Raw genomic sequence first — 25679 nt, 5'->3', positions numbered from 1 at the left:
TGAGTTCAACTCTGGCCTCAGACTCTGTGTGATCCTGAGCAAGTTATTTAACTCTCTGCTTCCGTTTCCTTATTTGTAAAATGAGCTAAGGAAGGAAATGGCAAACCACTCCACTATCACCGTCAAGAAACTTTGTTCTACTTTTTCAGTCTTTTGATGTTGTTTTATTATTCCTTGCTACCTGACAGAAACCCTGATATCTATGTGACTGGAATTTGGGGACTCTTTTCAATAACCCATTTCTTATTCTTCTAAATTTTTTTTTCCATCTAATTCTGTCAAACATTTCACTGAAGCCCTACATAATTTCTCTCAGGGTCTCCTCCACCTTCCATCTCAGACACAGCATTATGAATCTCAAAGCCATTGAGTCTGGGCAGTCCATATCTGAGTGATAATTCAAACTGGGTTTTCTTTACCATATTTGCTCACCAATACTACCCACTGTATTTCCAGGGTTTACACTCTTTGGCTTCCTCAAGGCAGCTCACAATTCTTAACTGCCTCTGGACAGGGAAGATGGGCATATATGTGTGCTGTCTCTAGTAAGGCAACATGAAATTTGTTATTCCTTTTTAAAAATTATCTCAATGTGTTAGTTACTCCTTCATTTTCATTACTGATAAAAATGTTGAATAAAAGTGTAAATCATGCACAACTCAGAATTTCATCCTAGATATCAGGCTGTAAGGGACCTTAGAGGCAATCTTTCAACAAACTCACTTTATAGAAGTGAGACCGGAGACTCAGGGAGGATAAATGACTCATCCAAGGAAAATTTTATTATCTTGTTACAAAAAATTAACAAATAAACAAAAAGTCGATCAGGAAAACCAATCAATGCTGTCTGGCAGTACATTCACTGTGCCCCCCATAATTGCTCATCTTTTGGGTTTTTTTTTTCTTTTTCTTCTTTTTGGAGGCAGGAGCCATACCACCTCAGTTGTTCTGGCATGCTCTTAGTTCTTTTACTGAACAATTTTCTTCTTACACAATTAACACATGCTCACACTTCTCCCCAAAATGACCCTGATTAATGTTAAACAATTATTAACAAAAATGAAAGCAGTATGTAAACATTTGATACAAACACTGCTTCAAGTAGTTTTCCTTTCCCCAACTGTTTCTGCATCTTACTCTGAAGAACTATGAAGGTAGAGTCTCAAAAATTCCACAAATAGTGGATTCCAACTCTGCAGTTCTGTAATCCGCGACTGCCTAATATGACTAATGAGTAGTATAATAAGTAAGGAATGAGGCTAAGCTTTGACAGAATTAGTTTCTAATAAAAACATCCTAGATGCAGGTTCACAAATATTAATCATTTATCAACTGCAGAATTGTTAGGGCATGGGACCTTGTGGAGAGAGAATACCAAGGCTACCTCAACTTTTGGTGCACACAGTTTTCTGCCATGTTACAGAAACGCCCTTGTTGAGCAAAGAGCAGTGATTTGTGACCATGGATGAGGTTTCGGTCTGAGGGTCATAGCTAGTTGCCTATAAGCAGGGATGCTTTGACAGGGCTTGTCTCCTGTGAGTGGGTTGCTAAATTGAGGGGTCGGCTCTCCTCCCATTGGCAGATACCATGCATATGCAAAGTCCACAAGCTACCTCTCTGAATGGCAATTGGGACTGCCTGTTTACTCTCTGATCACACTCAAAAACAAACAAACAAACAAACAAACAAAAAACTTAACAAGGCTATGCTGCATTATAAATTGGAGCTCTTTTCACATTCTATGAGGATCCTGCCTCATTCATCTTGACTCTGAGATCCGAGGGCTTATATACTTCAACCTTTTAAGAGGGCCACAGCCAACACAGAATTAACTTGTACTCCTACTAATTAGACAAAGTTTTTGATACATACTGTTTCTCATTAAATCTCTTTCCAACTCCATTTCTTTGCTCCCACACTTCCTCTGTCTGGAATGGTCTTTTTAATCACTCCCACTCCACTTCTAATCCATGAATTCCTTCCCTTTTTTCAAAGCTAAGATTTTACTTTCTTTAATAAAACTCTCAAACCTGGAGGTGTTCTTTCTCTCCTCAGATTTTTATAGCACTGTTCATGTGACCTTCTCATTTGCATTTATGCCTAACTTATAAAGTGATTATGAGTGTACATCTTACCTCCTTTCCACAAATAAGCTCCTTGAGATCAGCATTGTGACTGTAGGCAATTTCCTATTTGTATTCACAAAGTCTGTCACTATATCCTATATGTGGAAGGGTGTTAAAATTTCAGTACCTTGGGAGAAAATACAGCTAACCATGGGACCTGAGGCGTTAAATCCTTCATTTTTGTTGACCTGCTCCTCAATAGTTTCCTTACTAGTCTGAACTGCATTCTGAAACAGAAAAAAACTAAGAGCTAGGTGAGTCTCTACTCTGCCTACTATTGATATTTAACCATCTGTCTTAACAGATTATTTTTTCAACAAACAGAAATTAAATATTTTCTGTATCTGAAGCATGTTGTTAGATACTAGAAGGACAAAATTTCAATAAGGACCATTCATTCTACCAACTCTGTTGCTTCCAAACATAGCTTTTTAAGCATTTTTGATGGAATTGTATTCCATTTTGTAGGAGGTAAGTCTCAGATCATTCTGGTTTTTTTTTTGACCTTACTGACTGACAACCTTTAAATCATTCTTTCCATTGCCAAGTAAGTTTCATAGTATATGGACAGCCAGACCTGAAATCAGGAAAGTCTATGATCAAATCCAGCCTCAGGCACTTCTTCACTGTGTTATTCTGGGCAACTTACTCAACCCTGTTTGCCTCGGTTTCCTCATTCTATAAAATGGCTGAAGCACAAACTATTTTAGTATCATTGCCAAGAAAACTCCAAACTGAGACGTGATTGAAATGACTAAACCATAAATATTTCCTTTCCTTTAATTTTCTGTAAATGTCCTTTTAAAAAAATCAAACTATTGTTTAGGTAGACATATTACTTTATTTAAATCTTTTTTAAAGTGTTATTTTTGTGAGTGTGTGTTTGACTCAAAACCTTGTATCCAAGTATGTGATCAACAGATGATAGAGAGACAACTACCCTGATATATAATGAAACTAACAGCTTGCCTACAAATGATTTAACACCAAAATGGACTCTTCATGGCTGTCCAAGGTTGAAGACTATGGCTTCATTATGCTTAGCAAAGAGGATAAAAGGAGGATTCTTGTCTTAAAAGTCTCTTGAAATCTTTCTATTCCCAACAACTAACACAACATCAAGCACATAGTGAGATTAATGCTTGTTAAGTGAATATTTCAGATTACATACTCAAAGTGGCAGTTATCTTCTTCAAATCTTACGCTTGTCAGAGTCCTTAATAAAGATGTAGCTTGAGTCTGAATTTACTTTATGTTTCTACTGAGTTAAGGTAGTTTTTCTATTTATAAGCACATTCTCGTCCTTCCCTGTACAAAATCCTAGACAACATAATCTGCCCCAAAACTCCTTTTATTTAAAGGACAAGTAAAATTGTCCATTTTACTGGACAATTTACTTCCACACTTGACAAAGAACACTGAGCCTAGAATAAGGAAGACCTCAGACATTCACTAACTGTTTAAATCTGGTCAAATCAATTAAGCCCAAATCTGCCTTAGATTTCTAATCTATAAAACAGAGATAATAGCGTACCTCCCCCAGAGCTGTTTTAAAGATCAAAAACCTAATAATTATAAAGTGATTTTTATTACAGAACCTGGTACACAGTAGGCAATACCCTCTTCAAAAAGAATGGGGTTGAAAAAGTAAAAATTATAAATTAAAAAAAAAAGTCACCTCACCAGATTAGAATGTGTGGTTGTTTTTTGATTGTTTGTGAGTGTGGAAAGGGGAGTGCACCATGAGGAAATAAGAGAGATTTGAGGAAATTAAAGGACAATAAGATACTTAGGAAATCATTTAGTATAACCTATGATTTAACAGATGGAGAAACTCGCCCAATCTCATGTAGTTACTGAGAATTCTAGGTTTCAAATCTAGGGCTCTTTCTACTATATAATGCAAATAAGTGTATGAGCAGACTAAATAGCTAATAACAGGGTGTCAAGAAGTTGAAAATGGCCATCACCAGCTACGTTTTTTCCTTGTAACCACTCACTTCATTTAATACCAATGTAAGTTTTTATTCATGAGCTTGAAGAACCTCTATATCCTATTAATTCTCTGTTCAAGTTCTATTAACAATGGCTATTTTATTCAGTATGACCTTCAAAAAAGGTTCAGATTAGATTTTACTCAACATTCACTTATTCAAGACAAAGGGAAATTTAATTTGGAAGAGAGGCAAAATAACACACATAAATTTATAACTAAACTGAACATGGGTCTAAAGAAATGAGATATTAGGGAAGCAGGATATCAGAATATAAGGCTGTAAGTGGAGAAGTATGTCCAAGTATAACAGCCATCATTAATAGCTCCAGAAAAATATTAGTACAGATAATTAAATAAGATTGGTTGATATAGAGACCCAAATGTGCTCAGAGACAATAATGAGGTCAGAAAAGCCCATCTGCTAAAGCTAGAGGGGATGTGGGTAACCTGGAACAAGTAATGCATTTTTGGTAGAGATATGAACTGATCTAGCCAATCTGGAGAACAATCTGAAACTTTTACCCAAAGGAGTATAAAACTAAATGCCTTTTGATTCAGCTGTGACACTATTGGGTCTGTGTCCCAAAGAAATCATAATAAAAAGAAAAGAACCCAGATATAGTGGTAAGGAACTGGAAATTGAATGGATGCTCATTCATTCAAGTGGACAATAGCTGAATAAGTTATAGTACATGAATATAATGAAATGTTATTTTTCTATAAGAATAAACAGCATGATTTCAGAAAAAACTTAAATGAACTGATGCTGAGTGAGGTGAGCAGAAATAGAAGTACACTGTCCACATTAACAGCAAGACTATATGATGATCAACTATGATAAGACTTAGCTCTTTTGGGAATACATTAATTCAGGATAATTACAATAGATTTGAAATAGAAAATGCCATCTACATCCAAAGAAAGTACTATGGAGACTGAATTACAGATTGGAACATACTATTTTCACTTTTCTTTTTTTTTTTTTTTTGGGGGGGGGAAGGGGGGGCAGGAGAAGGGGAGAGAAGGTTACCTTTTCTGTCTTAATAGTTTTTTCCTTTTATTTTGATCTTTTTCTTTTACAACATAACTAATGTGGAAATATTTTAAAAGATCGTACATGTATAACATGTATAATCCAGATTGCTTGCTGTATTGGGGAAGCAGAAAAGGGGTAAGGAAAAAAAAAATTGAAACTCAAATCATACAAAAATAAATGTTGAAAACTATCTTTGGAAAAATAAAATACTACTGAGTGGAAAAGGCCTACCTGGACTCTCTCTTCTCCTTCAAGCCTCTCCTCATTATATGGCAAAAGCTGAGTGAAGGTATCTGTAACTAAGAGAGACTGCTCTAGAAGAAAGAGTCCTAGACTCAGAAGAAGTGATCAGCATACATCCCAGATCCTCAACATTTTACTTGCAAGATGAAGGCTATGTTACTGCCTACTCTGAACTTTAGTTTCTTCATAACAAAATGGTGTACCAATACACCGCATCAATCCCATGGAATTATTGTTAACATAGGATTTCATGCATCTTACACTATTAAATTTATTGTTTTTAACAAACAATACTTCTTTTTGCTTACATATCCTGTTATGTTCTCAACGAGATCATTAAAACCTGAAATAGGTTAAGTCCCTTAACTGGGACTTCCCCTCAATCCATGATGGATACAGTCAAAGACATTGGCTCAACAATATGAGAATCAAAAAGTTATCAAACTGTGTATACCCTTGGATCCAGCAGTGTTTCTGGATCTTGAAGGATCTTAAAAGAAGGAAAGGGACCTACATATGCAAAAATGCTTATGGAGGCCCTTTTTGTAGTGGCAAGGAACTGGAAACTGAGTGGATACTCATCATTGGAGAATGGTTGAAAAAGTTATGGTACATGACAACAAGATTATTCCATAATCAATTCCAATGGATGTGACTCTCTTCAACAATGAGATGATTCAAACCAGTTCTAATTGTTCAGTGATGAAGAAAGCCTTCTAACCCCAGAGAGGACTATGGGAACTGAATGTGGTTCACAACATAGGTTTTTCGCCATTTCTGTTGTTGTTTGCTTGCATTTTGTTTTGGGTTTTTTTTTTTTAATGGTTTCATGTTGGAATCTTTACAAACTGCTAATTAATTAGAGTTGATCTCATCTTATAAGATGTTTTAGGCCAGAACCTGAAACAAGGTACTAAGTAGAGCTAATTAGTACAATGCTTGTGTTTGCACCTTTACTCATTGGAGTTCACAAGTATGCCAGATTCACAAAGTAAACTTTGTAACTTGGTGAATTCACACCTCCCTTAAAGCTCTTAGGGCCAGAGAGCACTATGGGAGAAAACCCATTGTCCCATGCTGAGAGATCTATTCCAGAATATATTCCACTTGGCTGGCTGGTCACAGAATAGAGTTCAGCTAGATTGGAGAGGAGCACTCTGGTGCAGACACGAGCACTTTGAGAGATTTCAGCGGAATTACGCCAGAAGCCCTTCTCTGAGGCAAGACAGAATATTTTCCATTTGGCTGGCTGGTGGCGGAAGAAAGAGTTTTCAGAGGAAGAAGCTACGAGTCGAGAGTTCAGCGGACAACCAGATTCATCTTCATCTCACACCACTGTGGTTGGTGGCTGAGCTCCTGCACTTCCCCCACTGAGACCAAGCTGGTCTGAAAGACTCACCAGAAAGAAAGCTAGCCGAGCCCCAAGTGAAGAAGACAAGAGATTCATTCCATCTTTGTGCTGGCTGGAGGCAGAAGAAAGCAGAAGCAGAGGCTGAAGGACAAAACCCTTGGATTTGGAGATATTCGGAGGGCTCTAAGTTAAACCGGTTGTGTTTTGAGAAGAACAAGAACTTCAACATTTGAACTCTGACAGTTTCATTTGATTTTTCTCGTGCAGCACAATAGTTGTATAAATATGCTTGCATACGTTAGAGTTAACCTATTTCTTCCATGTTTTATATATATTGTACTACTTGCCATCTGGGGGAAGGGAGGGAAAGTTGGAACACTAGGTTTTGCAAGGGTTAATGTTTAAGAATTGTCCATGCATATTTTGAAAAATAAAAAACTTAATTAAAAAAAAAAAAAAAAAACAAACCCAAGAATATGAGCATCATCCAGAGCACTACCCTTGGGGCCATCATTCAAGGTAGCAAACCTGGTAAAAACAAGTTCAATATCCTCAACACCAACTGCTAACCACTGGGACAGACAGGAAAGCCAACCAAGATGGAGCAGCAAGATGGAGAAAGGTGACAGGCTCACTTATCAAGCACAATCTTAGATACCACCTATCAGGCCTTTCTGTGCCCCAGAGCCCCAGGAACAAACATTGCACTATCACACAAACCATAGACACTATGACTTCAGGAAGAACAGCAGTCACATCAAGAAAAATCCAGAATCTGTCATCCTTGGCACCATCATAAAGTTCAACATGTTTTTAGAAATGACAAGAATCATATCTGCCTTGTCACTGAATCTAACAACTTCTAAGCCTCTCCCTAGAATTTGCAGTAGAAATAACTTGCCTAGGACCCACACTTAGCATAAAGAATGAGATTATAAATAAATCAGAGGAACATAGGATAGTTTATCTCTCAGACTTGTGGAGGAGAAACAAATTTATGACCAAAGATGAACTAGAGACCATTACTGATCACAAAACAGAAAATTTTGATTATATCAAATTAAAAAGCCTTTGTACAAACAGAATGAATGCAAACAAGATTAGTAGGGAAGCAACAAACTGGGAAAACATCTTTACAATTAAAGGTTCTGATAAAGGCCTCATTTCCAAAATATATAAAGAACTGACTCAAATTTATAAAAAAATCAAGCCATTCTTCAATTGATAAATGGTCAAAGGATATGAACAGACAATTTTCAGATGATGAAATTTAAACTATTACCACTCACATGAAAGAGTGTTCCAAATCACTATTAATCAGAGAAATGCAAATTAAGACAACTCTGAGATATCACTACACACCTGTCAGATTGGCTAAGATGACAGGAAAAAATAATGATGAATGTTGGAGGGGATGTGGGAAAACGGGGACACTGATGCATTGTTGGAGTTGTGAACGAATCCAACCATTCTGGAGAGCAATCTGGAATTATGCCCAAAAAGTTATCAAACTGTGCATACCCTTTGATCCAGCAGTGTTTCTATTGGGCTTATACCCCAAAGAGATACTAAAAAAAGGAAAGGGACCTGTATGTGCCAAAATGTTGGTAGCAGCCCTGTTTGTAGTGGCTAGAAACTGGAAAATGAATGGATGCCCATCAATTGGAGAATGGCTGGGTAAATTGTGGTATATGAATGTTATGGAATATTATTGTTCTGTAAGAAATGACCAACAGGATGAATACAGAGAGGCTTGGAGAGACCTACATGGACTGATGCTAAGTGAGATGAGCAGAACCAGGAGATCATTATACACTTCGACAACAATATTGTATGAGGATGTATTCTGATGGAAGTGGATTTCTATGACAAAGAGACCTAACTGAGTTTCAATGGATAAATGATGGACAGAAACAGCTACACCCAAAGAAGGAACATTGGGAAACGAATGTGAACTATTTGCATTTTTGATTTTCTTCCCGAGTTATTTTAACCTTCTGAATCCAATTCTCCCTGTGCAACAGGAGAACTGTTTGGTTCTGCAAATATGTATTATATCTAGGATATACTGCAATATATTTAACATATATAGGACTGCTTGCCATGTTGGGGGAGGGGGAGGGGTGGAGGGAGGGAGGGGGAAAAAACGAAACATAAGCGAGTACAAGGGATAATGTTGTAAAAAATTACCCTGGCATGGATTCTGTCAATACAAAGTTATTATTAAATAAAATAAAATTAAAAAAAAAAAAAAGAAAAGAAATAACTTGCCTTTCTGTCTGTTATTTCCAGTATACAATACAAATCACTCATGTAATAATCTTTCATATTTGCTCATTTTTTCATCTCCTTTGCCCATTTAGTCCCTAAACTCCTTACTCCTACATATTCTTGGCAGAAGACTCTAAGCCCAGTGAGAACTCAAAGTAAAATAAGAATCAGTTAGTTTAATGAAATTATTTTGATAATAGTTGTGTCCAAAAAAGCCACAGAAGAACCCTAAGCTACTCAGCTTAATTGACTTGGCAGCCTTCTCTCTTACATTATATTATTATCCTATATTTTAAGTATATAAGAATTAGGAAACAATGACACATGTCATTATAGTTTATTCCCTTCACTTACTTTTCTGTTTTGAAGAATATTGCACAACCATCCACATGTTTTCTCTCCTGCTCAGACATGATTTTGGCACGTGACTTAGGAGAAAAAAATCCATCATATCCACGCTCCTTTAATGCTGGCAGAAAGAGGGTGAAGTATTGCTCTGTTTCCACTTCCTAAAGAGAAGAGAAGAATCGAGTCATTATCTACAAGACACTGAGGAAAATCTAACAGAAATATCAGAGAACTCAGGACCATGAAACAAGGAAGCATTAATTTAAAATTAAGAAGGATCCCCACACCCACTACTATGTTTTTAATAACTAAAATCTAAGGTACATTCAAAAACAGCCATTAAGAAATAAATATTACAAAATAGATATTTTCATAAATAACAAAGTCAAATAATGGGTAATGATAAAAGTCAGATAATTTTTTTCAATGAAGAATAAGTATTTCTCATTTTCCAGTCCAGTGATTTTGCTTTTAGCCTATCTCTATTCTTTCTAGAATATCTGACTTTCAAAAGCATCATTTCATCCCGTGATACTTGTGTCTGAAATAAACACATGAACACTGGGAAGAAAATGAAAGAAAAATAGTAAATTAAACTTGCATTTTGAATTCCTAGACCTGAAACACAGTATTTATGGCCTGTTTTAGAACTTATATAGGAATTTATGGCTGCAGACAGATAATAGTAAAAAACCACCAAATTTCTAATACATTTTTAAAATTATTGGCTGAAAAAGTAAATAAATTGCATATAAATAACTATATGACTATAAAGTATTGAGAAACTAGCAAGCAAAAGAGAGGCCACTGCACAACAATGTAGTTTTATTTCAATTAAATTTGCTTTAGCAAAGTATGACAAAATGAGGGAGAATCAAAAACTTGGCTGAAAGAGTATTAAGAAGTAAAGAAAGCATTAGCAATAGAGAACATTTGTAAAGACATTCCAACTTTCCCTCTCAGTGCTACTTGAAGTCATAAGCTTGTTTATAGGTCTCCCTTGAAAGTTACACATTAAAGTTAAAAATTATTTCATAATATTCTATCTTGCAAAACACTCATAAACAATTTGTTACTAAACTTAACTGCTCAGATTTATGAGAAATGAATCAGCCTCAGAATGAAATACAATCAAGAAAAGCAAAAGTGTCTATCTGGGACTTGTCAAATTTGGGATTAACATGAAAATGTTCCCTTATGAAAATTACCCTGTTTAAAAAAAAAAAAGGCATGAGGGAAAAAATAAGTCCTCTATAGTTTCCTTTTAGGCATAAAGTACTTGTTCTGAAGTTTTACTAATTTTTTTAAACCAGTTTGTCTTTAAGTGAAAGACAATTTAATTTCTAGTGTTACCTGAAGACTAATGATATCTGCATCACAGTTAACAATTTCTTCCATAATTCCCTTTTTCCTGTACTCCCAGTTTAATGCCCAGGATGGGCAGTAGCCATATAGCTGCCGGGTGGCGTATTTATCACATAACACATTATAACACATAACCGTGAATGATGCTAGGAAGAAAAAGGAGAAAAAACAAGGGACAAAAAGGAGAAAATTAGGCAGCTTGCTTGTGAAGAAATATAATGTATATGCACATATACGTACATACACTAAGCACATATATGTATGTTCAAGACTTATTCACCAAGGAAAAACCAAGAATTACATTGTTAACTAAGAAACACCCAGAGCAAATTTTTGTGTTAGCTCAGATACACTAAAAACCCAATTATCCAAATTAATGGGACACTCTGAATTTGTAAGTGTGAATTATAGAATCTTCTTAAAAGAAATTCTCCCTTTTTACTACTAACCTAGCACTGGACTAAGAAAGCACAGCCTACAGCAGTTTATTAACTCAAACATATGCACTTTATTTTTGGCAGAATATAAAATGTCTGCAAACTTAAATGGTTTAGATATTCCCTGTAATGTTATTTCTAGAAAATAACTCATTTACTCAGTAAAATTTTCCCATGTAAATTTAAGCAAGAATCTTGCAAAAAGTAACAAACCTTTATCTCATCCAAAAGTCACTAATCCTCCCTCTACTTTTTAGCAGAAGAATAAATCCATAACCTTAGTTTAGGAAGTCTGAAATCAGGATATAAAGTGTTGGCCCATAAAATCTGATCTCAAGACTAATTTTCTGAGAAAAGCTTTCACTTCCATGAAAAGTAAAAGGTCTACAGCCAGACCTATTAAACTAAAAATCAAACATTTATTTTATAATCATGGGATAATAAAAAGAACTTTGTCAAATACAATTTATCTGTTTTCCCCATTCTAGGGCTATAGGCTATCGTGTTAACCAAGGTTGAAATGGGAAAGGCAACAATAGATTATAACTAGGTCAATCCTAAAGCCACCTCAGATCCCTGTAGACAACATACACCTTCGCAGAATGTAGCATGTTAATAGCTTCAAATTACTGATTTCATCTCTAAGCCAACTCAGACAATCAGTTTCCTCAATACAAGTTCAAATCTAGCTAGATTAATAGCTAGCACATCACTTTATTATCCTGATGACAGAACTCTTACAGCACTGTATCTCTAATTTTATTATGTTGGACTTTATTCCTAGAAGAAAAGAGGCGAGTTTCAACCCTATTATAAAAAGTCAATATTGTATAATAGGGAACTACAAACAAACAGAAACCGTTACCTGTCAAGTGTCAATAAATTTTTCACAAACTTTATCAAAATCCCCCATGTCTAACTAAGGAACATGCAGATACAAGTCTCACAAGCACTTCAAGAAATATCAAAACCGTAATTATTTCTGAAATCAAGAAGCTCAAAATCCTCAAAGGCCAAAAAAATCTGCTGTGCAAGGTCTTATTCATCCTATTTCTAATACCTCAAAAAAGATTTGCTTAGAAAGCTTCTCTCAATGTTTAAAAAAATAAAAACAAATTGGGAATAATTAGATTCTATATAAAGTTAAATACACTGAATTCAGAATATTAAAGTGCTTTTTAGGAAACCATCAGGGCCTGTGTTTGGTCCAGATCATTACTGCATCTGCAATTTTAGGAATTACTAAATTTTAATAACACAGAGCTTCTTACTGGAAAAAGTGACACAATCCCACTAATGCACAATCCCACTAATGAACAATTTTGGCAATACAGTATAATGTAATTCCATGTTATTACCAGATAAGACACATTTCTCACATTAATAAAAGGGTAAATGGATGATTGAATCTACGCCCTCAGAACACCTACCACCTACCACCTGCAAGTACCAAATAACTTACTCCTGAAAATTCATCTCACTCTTACTCAAACACAAAGCCAGCTTTTGAAAAGAGAAGGTTTCAGAATAACTATACACAAAACTAATATTTAACTCTTATGAAGGATTAAAGTAAATTCTTGCTCATTTGAACCTCAAAAAAGGTGAGAAACAAGTGCTACTGCCATCTCAATTTTATATATAAAGAAATTAGGACTACAAAGTATATGACTTGTTCAGAGTCACACGACAGCAAATGTCAGAGAAACTGATTTTACCTCTGATTCCAAATTCCAATCATTATGCTCTCCATCACACAGATAATTAATAAAAACAGGAATATCAGATGGATAAGTATTTATCAAGACCCAAAAATCATGTCCTCCTGATCATGATCATATTACTAATGCTTTTCTTTAAAAAGCTAATTAATAACAAGAAGGTCAATATCAAAATTAGTCCTAGCCTCCAGGATAAGCGATCTCAAAGAATATTAGAATGCTTTCAAAATTATCCAAGGAATAGAGTAATTAAGACAAAACCTCAAGCTGCTTAGTCACCTATATATCATTCTTTATTGCCAAATCATCAATTATTAGAAGCAATCTAAAAGTTTAGTCATTTTCAGTCACATCCAACTCTTTTATAACCCCCTTTTGGGATTTTCTGGGCAAAAATCTGGGAATGGTTTGCCATTTCTTTTTCTGCTCATTTTATAAGAGGAAATTGAGGCAAACAAAATTAAGTTCAAATCAAGGATCCTACAGCATGTATCTATTACTTATTAATAAGGGACTGGTTTTGAACCCAGGTCTTCCTATTCTGGGCCCAAGATACACTGCACCAAGTAGCTGCCCTAATACTTTAAAACTCTACATTGAACTTAAAAAAAAAAAAAAAAAAATAAATCAGTGCAATCTCTATTATGCATCTTATTGACACTGTTCCTGCGCTGGTAATCTAAGCAGGTACTCACTATAAAGCCAACACTGGACAGAGTAAGACATATTTTCTTTTGAGAATCCATGAGTGGTCTAGTAATGAGAAGCATAGTGAAGTCATGATGTGATTACTGATGAGAGGCCCAGAGAAAAAGAAAAGGCATGCTATTAATTATGCATCACAAAGACCAAACAGAATTTTGTGTGTAAGTGAGGAAGTGTAAATAAAATCTTTACCTGAGGGCAGAATTTGGTCTCTTTCTTTTAGTGTAATCCATGGCCTCGGAGGAAGCTGCTCTGGATGAACTGAAAGAGATATATATATATATATGATATGTATATTTTTTAAAAATATCATCCATTTTAATGCAAATTACAAATAAAGTAACAAACTGATTCTTAATTCCTGCTTAAATATAACATTCCATAGATTCCACAGAGAGTATATATAACATTCCAGAAAGAGTAAATATAACATTCCATATAAAATGTGATAAAATTCAATGACATTTTCATTATCAAATTACTGCCAGGAATTATATTTTTCCATAAACTTTTGAAATCCTAACAATACTCTTGATTTCCAAATACAATTACTTCCTCATAATCTAACGCTTAAAGATTTAAAATATCCTCATTTTCTTCCCATTTGAGCTTGAGGCATCAATGAGGCACCTAACAGTATATTTTTGCTCTTACTTATAAAACAAAAATTTTCAGTAATAAATTCAAAAACATTGGCATTCACTGGCAAACACTGAGTGGAATGTAATTTAAAACTAGGAAAATTCATGAAAACTAGTTTTTAAGAATTAAAAGTTTATTAACTTATCTTTCCCTAATAAATATTAAAATGCTCTAAAGCATAATGAAGACATGGTATTTCTTCAATTTAATGAATAAAATATTTATTTTGAAAAAAAAAAAACTGAAAGAAATGAGTCAACAGACTTTTCCTAAGAAGCCATATATAACAGGAAGAAAAGATCACAACTGTACAAAAAGGACCATTTGACTATCTACACTCTTCGAAAGTTAAAGAAGTTCAGACAAGACCTCTAATCCTATCCAGACCTGAGGAAGACAGCAATACAGTATACCAGATATGTGGTCATCTAAACTCTGCTTGAAGACTTTCAGTTACTATAAACCTACTATCATGGGAGACTATATTAAGACCTAGATTAAAATTCTGTCTACGATGCTTTACTTTCCTTGTACTGGTATACTAGCGGGGTCAAAATTTTTTAACCCCAATATAAAACTGTGTATATTCCTACTGAATTTAACTGAATTAAAGTTCTCGGTTCTAAAACCACATAATAATAATGTTTTGCTAGACCATATATATATATGGTCATATATAACTAATTCAGAGTAAAAAAAGAACCACCAAGAGTGGTATAAGTAATATAACATAAATGGGAGGGGAAAGGGTGCAAAAAGTGAGATCATAGGCATTCTATTCTACGGTCATAGACATAGAATGGTACATATTGTTTCAGTCCCTGGATATAAACTGATTAGTTTTGTTATCTGATTTTTTTCTTTTCTCACTGTTACAAGACATACATGGTTCACAGTATAGGAGAGGGGAAAAGATCATATTAAAAAAATAAAGGCACCTGCTAATGACTTAGATGACATTTTGGCAATCAAACTCTCTAATAGGAGTAAGAGTAAATAGGTTCTTTAGTAGATAAGGTGCCGGGATCTGAGGTCAGAAAGAACTGAGTTCAAAATCAGCCTCTACTTACTAGCTGTATGACCCTAAGCATCATTTTACAAACGATGAACTGAGATTAAATGGTTAGTCAGTTAACCATTTACTTTCAGTACACTGTTTGTAAAATGAGCTGGAGAAGCAAATGGGAAATCACTCTAGTATCCTTACTAAGAAAAACCTAAATGAGGTTATGACTGAAAAATAACAAAACTTGCTATCAACAAGATCATCAATATTCAATTTCACCAAGACTAACTTAAAGATCAAAAAATACACATACATCTACCACCACCACCCCATACAAAATTGCACAATGTAAACATCATAGATATGCCTATGTAAACATCATAGATATGCCTAACCTTAATATATAAAGTATGAAAGAAACTACTAATTCTCTGTCCAAGACTGACTACATCAATACCTATAACATACAAATACATTTTATCGCTATAAATTCATATCCTGATCATATCCTCTTTGGTTTATTGTTCTACACAATGAAATCCATCACTGACTAAAAAATATTTTATACTCCCAGTTTCATATGCCTCCAAGTATAACTTTTGCATTCACATATGCACATAGTTTCATCATAGGATTCCCTATCCTATTACATGTAAACCTTTTTCATCATTTAAATCTATTTTAACATTTATAGCTATTTATATACCATGCATAAAATAGTCTACTGCTTCAGAAGGTATCTCATCTTTCTTCTATGACTGATTTTTTTCTTTTGAGTATTGTACCCCAAACTCTAATTTCCCTTTGAGTAGTGCTGATAATATTTAAGAAACACAACCGACTATAATTAAGAATTGACTTGGAAACAGCATAAAGACATGAAGACTAATTATGAGACTAATGCAAAAATTAAGATGGGCAACTGTGAAAAGATACAAATAAATGTTCAGATATTACTGATGTGGAGTCTATTTGAAAAATGACCAGTATGATCTAAATTTTTAGGGGTCAGGAACCATATTAAAAACCCTGATGTTCATTACCCCTGAAGTCAGGAGGACCTGAATTCAGATCTGACCTCAGACACTTAAACACTGTTGCCTCAGCAAAAACAAACAAATAAATAAAGCCCTGATTGTTTGGCACTAAGCTTAGTTAAGTTCTTAAAGCCTTGCCTTTCATGTATGAATAAAAAAAAGACTGTGCCATAGTTGGGGTTTCAGAACAACTTGAAACAATCAAGATTATCACAGATTCAAATATTAAGGGCAGGCATAAATGAAAAATGGAGTGCCAAGACAAGTTAATTGACTTGTCAAGAGTTCTTAAAGTTAATAATGATGTGGAACAAGATTCGAATCCCAAGTCTTCCTGTCTCAGAATCTACCACCCATCCAGCGCATCATGCCACTAATTTTAAAGTGACCTTGTTTAACAACTGGACATCTAGCTGGAGAAATAGAATAATCTGATAGCTACAGAGGGCAGGAAATGTAAATGTAAAGAAAGAGGTCGAAGCTACTTGATACTGCTATAGAAAAGACAAGAGACATGAAATGAAAAATATAACTTGAGGAATACTGTGATGGGAGAAACTAGAGAGAAAAAAAGTACAGGGTTAAGTTACCTGCTAGATTGTCAAGCATGTAGTTCAGTAGCTTTCGGGTTCCATCTGGGTCCTGGTATAAGCTGAGAATATCCTGTGATAAAGGATTGCCTGAAATAAAGAGCAAGGACAAAATGGTATGACTTCCAAAGTTTTGAAATAGACAGAAGAAAAATCTGCAGAATGCCAAGTAACAGCTGTCTAAACTTCATTCATCTACATTTTGTATCCATTATAATCAGCATACAAGAACAAAAAGAAAAAACATTTCCTTAAATTGGACACATAAAAGATTGAAAGTCTTACTTTTTTTGTTTTAATTCCTATCAAAGTGGCACTTTTTCCCCCCAATATACTGATCAGCTGGGATAATGATTTGTCATACAGAATGACTCTAAGGGAATTAGAGGAAAAATAGCTGAGATAACTCTGATGATGTGGGAAAAGTGAAAAATATCAACAAAACTTTTCTTTAAATCAAGTGCACAAACTACAAATGAACTTTTAAAAATTCTGACATTTTTTAAAAAGAGAGATTTTCCTTACATGGCAAAATTATCTAAATTTTTTCAGAGAAAATCAATTGTATATTAGAAAAACCATTTACTGGCATAACTGTTTCCTTTTGCTTGAAAATGAATAAGAGATAATATCCATTTCAGCTCAAAATAGAAATTTTGAAAATAAAGAAGAGTTACTGGGAAAATGCCCAGTGACTAAGAAATTCCATTACTGGGCTTATACTCTAATCAGACCTGTATCCAGGCTAGTAGTTTTAGTTAGAACTTCCCTCTCCATAAGTATGCTCTGGTCAAGCTCTATATGAAGGTATCCTGGCCACATCTGTAGCTTAGCTATCTTATCTGCATTCCTCCACAAGGGGGAAGTATGTTTATATGCTTATATATTTATTGTTTTGAACAATGCCTTCCTCCTCTGGCAGACTAGAAAAAGCCAACATGTTGACATGACCAATGATAAACGATACAGAAACGATTCTGTCCTGCATACAACGTACTTTTTAAGCTCAGGATATTTTTCTGCATACCCCAAAGTAAGAATTTTAAAAATTGATGTCTTTCCCCCAAAAGACAATATACAAGTTAGGTATATGGGTATAACTGATATATTGCTTACATTCTCAAAGGTTGGGGGAGGAACTAGGAAGGAGACAATTTGGAAATCAAAATTTTTAAAACTGAGTGTTAAAACATATTTAAAACCTACCAAAGGAACTCATGACCTAAACTGTAAAGGTGTCTTTGCAACAGAATTCTAGTTTTATTCCATGTTATCAAAATGCACTGTAATGGTACAAAGGGCAATCAGCCACCTTAATTGACACTAAACAAATGATTTGAGATTTAAGTAAGTTGATGGTGATGTGGATGGGGAGTGAAAAAGGTATATAATTAGAATCAAATAAAATGTCAAATGTAATAAATGCTTAATGAGGATTTTAAAAACCAATCTAAGAAGGTTCTTTAGTAAAATTAAATGTATTTTTATTAAAATTAGTATATACAGTAATACAAAGGGTACATCTCAAATTTTATATTTCAGAGTCTGACACTTTAGGTGTTAATAGAATGCTTCAATGAGGCTAGAAACTTGACCCCCGACATAGCTACTAAGATGATCTATGGAATAACTGACTTAAGCAATTTTTGGTTTTAGGCAATTTTCAAATCTGTTGTTCATTATTTTACTATTTTGATATGTTCATTTCACATCATTAATTAAACCACCACAAACAGGACTGTCGTCTCTTAGAAAGTAAAACCAACCTGAAATCAAAAGAAAATTTGTAAGGACAGGCCAAAGTCTAATGGTCAGATCAAGTCAAATCTTAGAGACACTAAATTTAATTTGTTCACAGTTTAAGTTTTGAAATACTTAGCTTCAGGGCAAGATAAAGGTGATTCTCATCGTATCATTTTTAACTTAAGTCACTTAATTCAGCTTATTCTAAAAATAGATAAATTCCAGGAATCTAATGAAACTCTACTCCTTAAGATAGCCTCATGATAAATTGATTTTAGAAAATTCTCTCTATATATGCATAATGCACCTATATTTTCAGGAACTCACTAAGTCAAGGACATCTAACTTTCTGGTGTGTTTCCCTCTTGTAACCTCATAATTAATGCATCTGTCTACTCTTGTCAAAATTTGATGCATGATTTTTTGGGGTAACCTTTGAGTTTTATAGACTTATTAAAAAACCAGTATTTTAAAAACAGGTAACTTTAAAAATTGAGCATGATTTAGAACATATCACCGCAAGAAATTTTATAATCCATTTAGAAAATTAAAAAAGAAAAAATTTTCACACTAATTGTCAGACACACAGATGGTCCCATGATAAAACAATCAGTCTTTGGGCAATCCATTTATCCCTTAGAAGTAACTAAACAAATTCTCAACTTCATATCAAAAGGCTTTATCTTAGTTCTGAGAGCATTTCACCTTTCTCCTCCCCAATCCATATCCTCTAGGTCCACTCCCACTCCCACTCCCCAACCCCTCTCCACACAAAGAAAAACAAAAACTACTTACCTTTCAAACCTAAGGTTTGTAACTGGAAGAGCCGACCAAGTTCATAAGGCAAAACCCGTAACAGATTGTTATTTAAAAGCAATTCCCTAGTAATAGAAACAAATATAATTAATGTGATCTTTAAGAAAAAAAAAATTTAATTCCATATTACATACAATAAAACAAAATCCTAAAGAAAAATGAAACTACAGATTACTAATTATAAAATTTGAGTAAAGTACCAAGGATTACTCTTATTTTTTCCCAGTCAGACTGAAAAAGGTAAACTTAGTAAATCAATTCTTATGTCTTCACTCAGGATTGAGATGGTGTCATTAGAATCAAAATTACTTCCAGACAAGGCCTATACCAATCTAGTATTTGATAAATCCCCTAACTCCAGCTTCTCACTGGAATAAGAACTCACTATGTGGCAATAATTGCTGGGAAAACCAGAAAATAATATGATAGAAAATCAGCATTGTATCTAGGATATACTATAACATATTTAACATATATACGACTGCTTGCCATCTGGGGGAGTGGAGGGAGGGGAGGGAAAAAGCCAGAACAAAAGTGAATGCAAAGGATAAGGTTGTAAAAAATTACCCAGGTATGGGTTCTGCCAATAAAGTTATAATTATTAAAAAAAAAAAAAAATCAGCATAGATCTACATCTCACATCCCATACCGAAATAAGGTCAAAATGGATATATAATATGGGTACAAAGGATGATATCATAAACAAATGAGCAGAACAAGAGATAATTTGCCTATCAGATCTTTGAAGAAGGGAGGAATTTATGACCAAAGAAGTAGAGAACATTATGAAAGACAACGTGGATTAACTTTGATTACATTAAGTTTTTGCACAAATCCAACAGAAACAAGATTAAAAGGAAAGTACAAAGCTGGGAAAAAATCTTTACAAAAAGTATTTCTGATAAAGGTCTCATTTCTAAAATATATCAAGAACTGTGTCAATTTCCCAATTGATAAAGGGTCAAAAGATATGAACAACTTTCAGATGATGAAATTAAAGTCATTTATACTTGGGTAAAAAAATGCTCTGCAACACTATTGATCAGAGAAATGCAATTAAAACAACTCTGAGGTTGACTACAAATATGTGTATAGTCACACTTCTCAGATTAGCTAAGATGATAGAAAGAGATAATAATAAATGTTGGAGGGGATGTGGGAAATTTGGGACACTAATACATTGTTGATGGAATCATGAAATGATCCAACCAATCTGGAACTATGCCCCAAAAGCAATAAAATTGTGCATACTTAGACTCAGAAGTTCCATTACTAGGTCTGTATCACAAGGAAATCAAAAAGGAGGGAAAAGGATCCACACATGCCAAAATGTTTGCAGAAGCTCTTTTTGTGATAGTAAAGAATTGGAAAAGGAGTGGATGCCCATCATTTTAGAAATGGCTGCACAAGTTGTGGTAAATGAAGGTAATGGAATATTATTCTGTAAAAAATGATAAACAAGCTAAACCAGGAATACATTGTAAACAATCAATAGCAAGAATGTGCAATGATGAAATATGAAAAGCTTGGTTATTCTCAGTCATTCAGAGATTCTAAGCAATCCCAATAAATTAGACAGAAAATGCTATCTGCATCCAAAAAAAGCTCTAAAGGGACTGAATGTAAATCAACACATAGTATGTTCACTTTTAAAAAAAAAATCTCTTCCATGGTTTTTCCCTTTTATTCTGATTTTTCTCTCCTAACATGCTTCACAAAGCAATGTGTATTATTAAAAGTAAATAAACTTACTACAATTAAAAAAAAAGATTACTTGCAGAATTTTTTTAGCTGTGAAAATTCTTAAAAGTATCAGCAGGCAAACAGAAAAAAATTTAATTTGAATACTGGATACGATCCAACAAAGCATTAAGCTGTAGAGTATTTTCTTTGTGTTGAACATTTAGCTATTTCCATACTTGAAAATTCTATTATGAGTTATACTGCCTAGTCTATTGTGAATTCCAATTTTAAACTAAAACATATTTGTATGTTTACTCACCTGAGAGACACCATGTTTCCTAGTTCTGCTGGTAAACTTCTGAGTTTATTGGATGACAAATCCAAGTAAACCAGATTATGAAGCTTGGCAATATCAGGTGGAATGCGAGTAAGATAATTGTCATTTAGGTGCAGAGCTGTCAAGTGTGTTAATGACCAAAGTGATGTACTTAAGCTCCGCACTCTACCTAAAAAGCAAAATGTTAAAAAGATAAAATCTTCAGATACACTATCTAAACAACTAAAATTTTTACATTCATGAAGTATATTTCTGTAGAGATATAAAGTGGACTGTTTAACTATAAAAACATTTTGAGCCCTTTTATAAACATTCTAGTCTCCTGATGACCTGTTCAACAAAACACAAAGGTGAGACATAAAGGAGGCAGAATTGAACTGAGTAAGTGCAACACAATACACAATTATCACCTACCACCCCATCTTCATGGCAAAGAGTAGATCCTCTACATTTTTGAAATGTCAATGCTTATGAAATATCATTGGGGCTGATAACCCAAAGAGAGAAGGGAAAGGGACCTGTATGTGCCAAAATGTTTGTGACAGCCCTTTTTGTAGTGGCTTAAAGCTGGCAAATGAATGGATGCCCATCAATTGGAGAATGATTGGGTAAATTGTGGTATATGAATGTTATGGACTATTACTGTTCTGTAAGAAATGACCAGCAGGATGAATACAGGATTGGAGAGACTTACATGAACTGATGCTAAGTGAAATGAGCAGAACCAGGAGATCATTATATATTTCAACAACGATACCGTTTGAGGATGTATTCTGATGGAAGTGGATTTCTTTAACAAAGAGATCTAACTCAGTTTCAATTGACCAAGATGGACAGAAGCAGCTACACTCAAAGAAAGAACACTGGGAAGTGAATGTAAACTGCATTTTTATTTTTCTTCCCAGATTATTTCTACCTTCTGAATCCAATTTTCCCTGTGCAACAAGAGAACTGTTCAATTCTGCACACATATAATCTATCTGGGATATACTGTGACATATTCAACATGTACAGGACTGCTTGACATCTGGGGGAGGGGGTGGAGGGAGTGAGGGGAAAAATCGGAACAGAAGTGAATGCAAGGGATAATGTTGTAAAAAATTACCCTGGCATGGGTTCTGTCAATAAAAAGTTATAAAGAAAAAAGAAAAAAAAAAAAGAAATGTCATAGCTTTATTTCCAAAGTAAGTGTTAAGTCTGAACTTTTTTTCCCCCTAATCAGACTGATCTGATACAATTTTGAGTAAGTCATGGTAAGGATCTATTTCTGATTAAAATGAAAATTACTAAGGGTGAAAGTGGGAATGTCACATATTTGGTCATATCCCCATCCTGAGAGTAGATTTTAATGGAGATTTTAAAGAGAAGTTGAAGCTGGACAATACAGTTATGGAAAATCAAGGGGGAAAAACAAAAGGAAAGCAGGAAAGATGCTTGAATGGGGAAAGTGAAGAATAAATGGAGAGAACAATGTTGATCACCCTACAATAGCAATATGGCACACTGAGTAACATAAAAGGCTAATTTATGTATCAAAATATTTCAGACTCCAAAATAATTAATGACTAAACCTAAAGCACATCATTACTTTTCATATTTAAGTTTCTGATTGAAACTGATTCTAAAATGCTTCAGAAGCATGAAGCATTTGGTTTGGGAACAAATCCAAGTAATTCTTAAAAAAATAAAATAAAATAAAAATATTTCAAAAGTTCTATGAAAAGACAATATGTGGGCATCCTAGAATTCCAGATAACTAGCTCTAGCTCAAGGTTTTTACTTTTTTTTTTTAATCTCCAAAAAATGACAGGCTGAAAGCTAATTGTAAGGTAGAGATCAACAATTCCAGAAATTTATTTCCAGACAAATATGCATTTCAAGAGTATAATTTCTACAAAATAGTCCCTCTGGCAGAATTTATGTGAATATATGCATGCTTATTTCTTTAACTGCCAATGTTTAGAAGCTTTGTTAATCCTTTCGATTTGACTCACCAGAGATTTCTAATTCTGTCCAGTGAGATTTCTTTCCGTTGGCTACCTCCTCTGCTGACATGATGGTATAAATTCTGCGAGGATCTGGGGGATCATATTTTTCTTTTGGCATCCCTGTTAGTCTGAAAGATAGTAAGGGATTATTACAATGTATTCCATAAAACAAATGCTTTTCTTCTCAAAGTATTAACAGAAGAAAAAGAAAATGGAATATCTTTGAGGTAATTTTTATATTTTATTGAAATGAAATTATTTTATGTAAAGCATATGGAATATCTTAAAGCAATACATTCATTTCACATGCCTATAAATTCTTATACAAAGATATGTATACTGCCCTTTGCCAATGTAGAATTTTATAGTTGCTGAGCCAGAGATTTCAAGAAGTAGTGACAATGGTCTGCTACAGAGAAGACAAAATTTAGTTCTTCCCCTCCAATTTTTTTTTAATTTACCTAATGAGTAAAAGGCTTAACAAAAAACTGAGGGGGAGTAAAGATACTCCCCATTCAAAAGGACACCAGCAGGTACAAAGATAAAAAACTGACTCAGAATGAAAAAAATTCAAGCATTCCACCAAAAAAGGTAACTATTTCTTATAAGTGTCAACAGAGTTTATAGGTCTTTTTACATTTCACAATCTGGCTCCAGCCTACTTTTTCTGAGCAACTTCACATGACTTCCCTTCATGCACTTTATGTTCCAAGTAAGTAAACTGGAGTTTAAGTATTCCATCTCTCTCCTTTCTGTCTGTCCTGCAATACTTACCCTACTATATTCCTCTGCCTTTTAGAATCCCTAGCTTTCTTCAATTTTTTCTATCAGGTGGCAACTGTTATTTGGAAAATTTTTGTGACACCCATCTCCTAACCTCTTCTCCTTTGTGAACAAGCTACAAACACAAATGCTAAGAGAAAGAACTTAAACTCCTTAAAGGAAGCAAGCATTTCAATCTACTTTATTAATTTTCTACCTAATATACAATGCCTTCAAAATACAAGCGTTTGATGAATTAGACTGGATGAATCTTTTAAAAATGAAGATGAATGCCCTAAAAACTCCAGGTCTAGTGAAAAGCTAACACACCAAAAGACATTACTTTTTATTTACTTAGCCATTTGTATATCCTTACACCCATAAAAAAGCTCATAGTGTTCCCCATATGGGCATTAGCATCAGTAAATTTTAGGTTCCTCCAGAATGGCTGTATGAATGACGTCTACAATTATTAGAAACAAAGCTCACCTTTTATATTATCAATTAATCAAAAAAAACAGTAGTAATCCAGCCAAATATTCCTACATGTCATCTCCTGAAATATTCAAGGGAAAAGAGTAGTTTCCAACCTTTTCCTTAAAGGACCAATGGAGTAGTTTGCCAGATCCCTATCTTTACTTCATAGAGGTTCGTTTACAGGTTTAAAAGTCTCATTCTAACTATTAACACCATCCAATATGGATAAACGCAGAAACTAAACTGTACCTGACCTAATTGTACAAGCTGCAGCATATTTGGCATACTGGGGACTATAGAAATGCTCATTCACTTCTCTCCTTCCCCCTTTCCTCATGTAAAGGAAACTCATTTCTCACAACTGCATGTTATTAAAAATACTAAGTTATTAATAAAATTTTCAGATTGTTTTGTTAACTATTATAAAGCACACAGCTCTTTTGAGTGATACGCATGTTAACAACAAGATTTAAATTATGACAAAACAGATCTACTTCCAAAGACACACAAATTCCATTATCAAAGGCAATACAGATTTCAAACATCTGCTGTTTGTTAAACTAAAAATATGCATCTACTACAAAGCAAGGTATAACTATACTTTTTAAGTTTGTGTGGATTCAAGTACAAGAATATAAAAAAATATAAAAAAGTTGGTTAGCTTCTCTGTACACTGTTTAACATAAAGGTAAAACAGAGTGAGAAAGCACCACCAACATCGAAAGGAGATGATTAGAGAAAACTTCAGTAACATGGAATCCTAGGAGGCCAAGGTCTAAAGTCAAAATGCCAGTTTGGGGGGCACTAAGTAGCCTCGCTCGGTTGAAAAATAGCAGTAAGAAGAATAAAGAGAAAAGTTGGGGAAAAGAACACTAGAGCCCACGTGTGGTAGTTTTATCCTGAGATGTCATATGTTTGTTCTCACAATAACCATGTGAGAACATGAATGCAAACATTACTCTTACCATTAGACATAAGAAAATGGAAGGAGGCCAGCAC

General features: G+C 34.2%; 1 protein-coding gene across 2 annotated transcripts in view; it reads right to left on the bottom strand.

Annotated features, from left to right (window-relative positions):
* CNOT6L (CCR4-NOT transcription complex subunit 6 like) overlaps positions 1 to 25679 on the bottom strand; it is an 83485-nt gene that overhangs the window by 19944 nt on the left and 37862 nt on the right. For both annotated transcript variants that reach the window (XM_051966507.1, XM_051966506.1), the window contains exons 2-8: positions 23448 to 23569; positions 21436 to 21622; positions 19413 to 19498; positions 16875 to 16964; positions 13792 to 13860; positions 10725 to 10882; positions 9378 to 9532 (exon numbers count right to left, since the gene is read on the bottom strand). In XM_051966507.1, the coding sequence (XP_051822467.1) occupies positions 9378 to 9532; positions 10725 to 10882; positions 13792 to 13860; positions 16875 to 16964; positions 19413 to 19498; positions 21436 to 21622; positions 23448 to 23559 (857 nt within the window). In that variant the 5' untranslated portion in view covers positions 23560 to 23569. The remainder of the gene's footprint in view (positions 1 to 9377; positions 9533 to 10724; positions 10883 to 13791; positions 13861 to 16874; positions 16965 to 19412; positions 19499 to 21435; positions 21623 to 23447; positions 23570 to 25679) is intronic.

The sequence above is a fragment of the Antechinus flavipes genome, chromosome 6, assembly GCF_016432865.1.
Source record: "Antechinus flavipes isolate AdamAnt ecotype Samford, QLD, Australia chromosome 6, AdamAnt_v2, whole genome shotgun sequence".
Taxonomy (NCBI): Eukaryota; Metazoa; Chordata; class Mammalia; order Dasyuromorphia; family Dasyuridae; genus Antechinus; species Antechinus flavipes.
The sequence above is the reverse complement of the archived record's forward strand: the minus strand, read 5'-3'. Positions and strand labels throughout refer to the sequence as shown.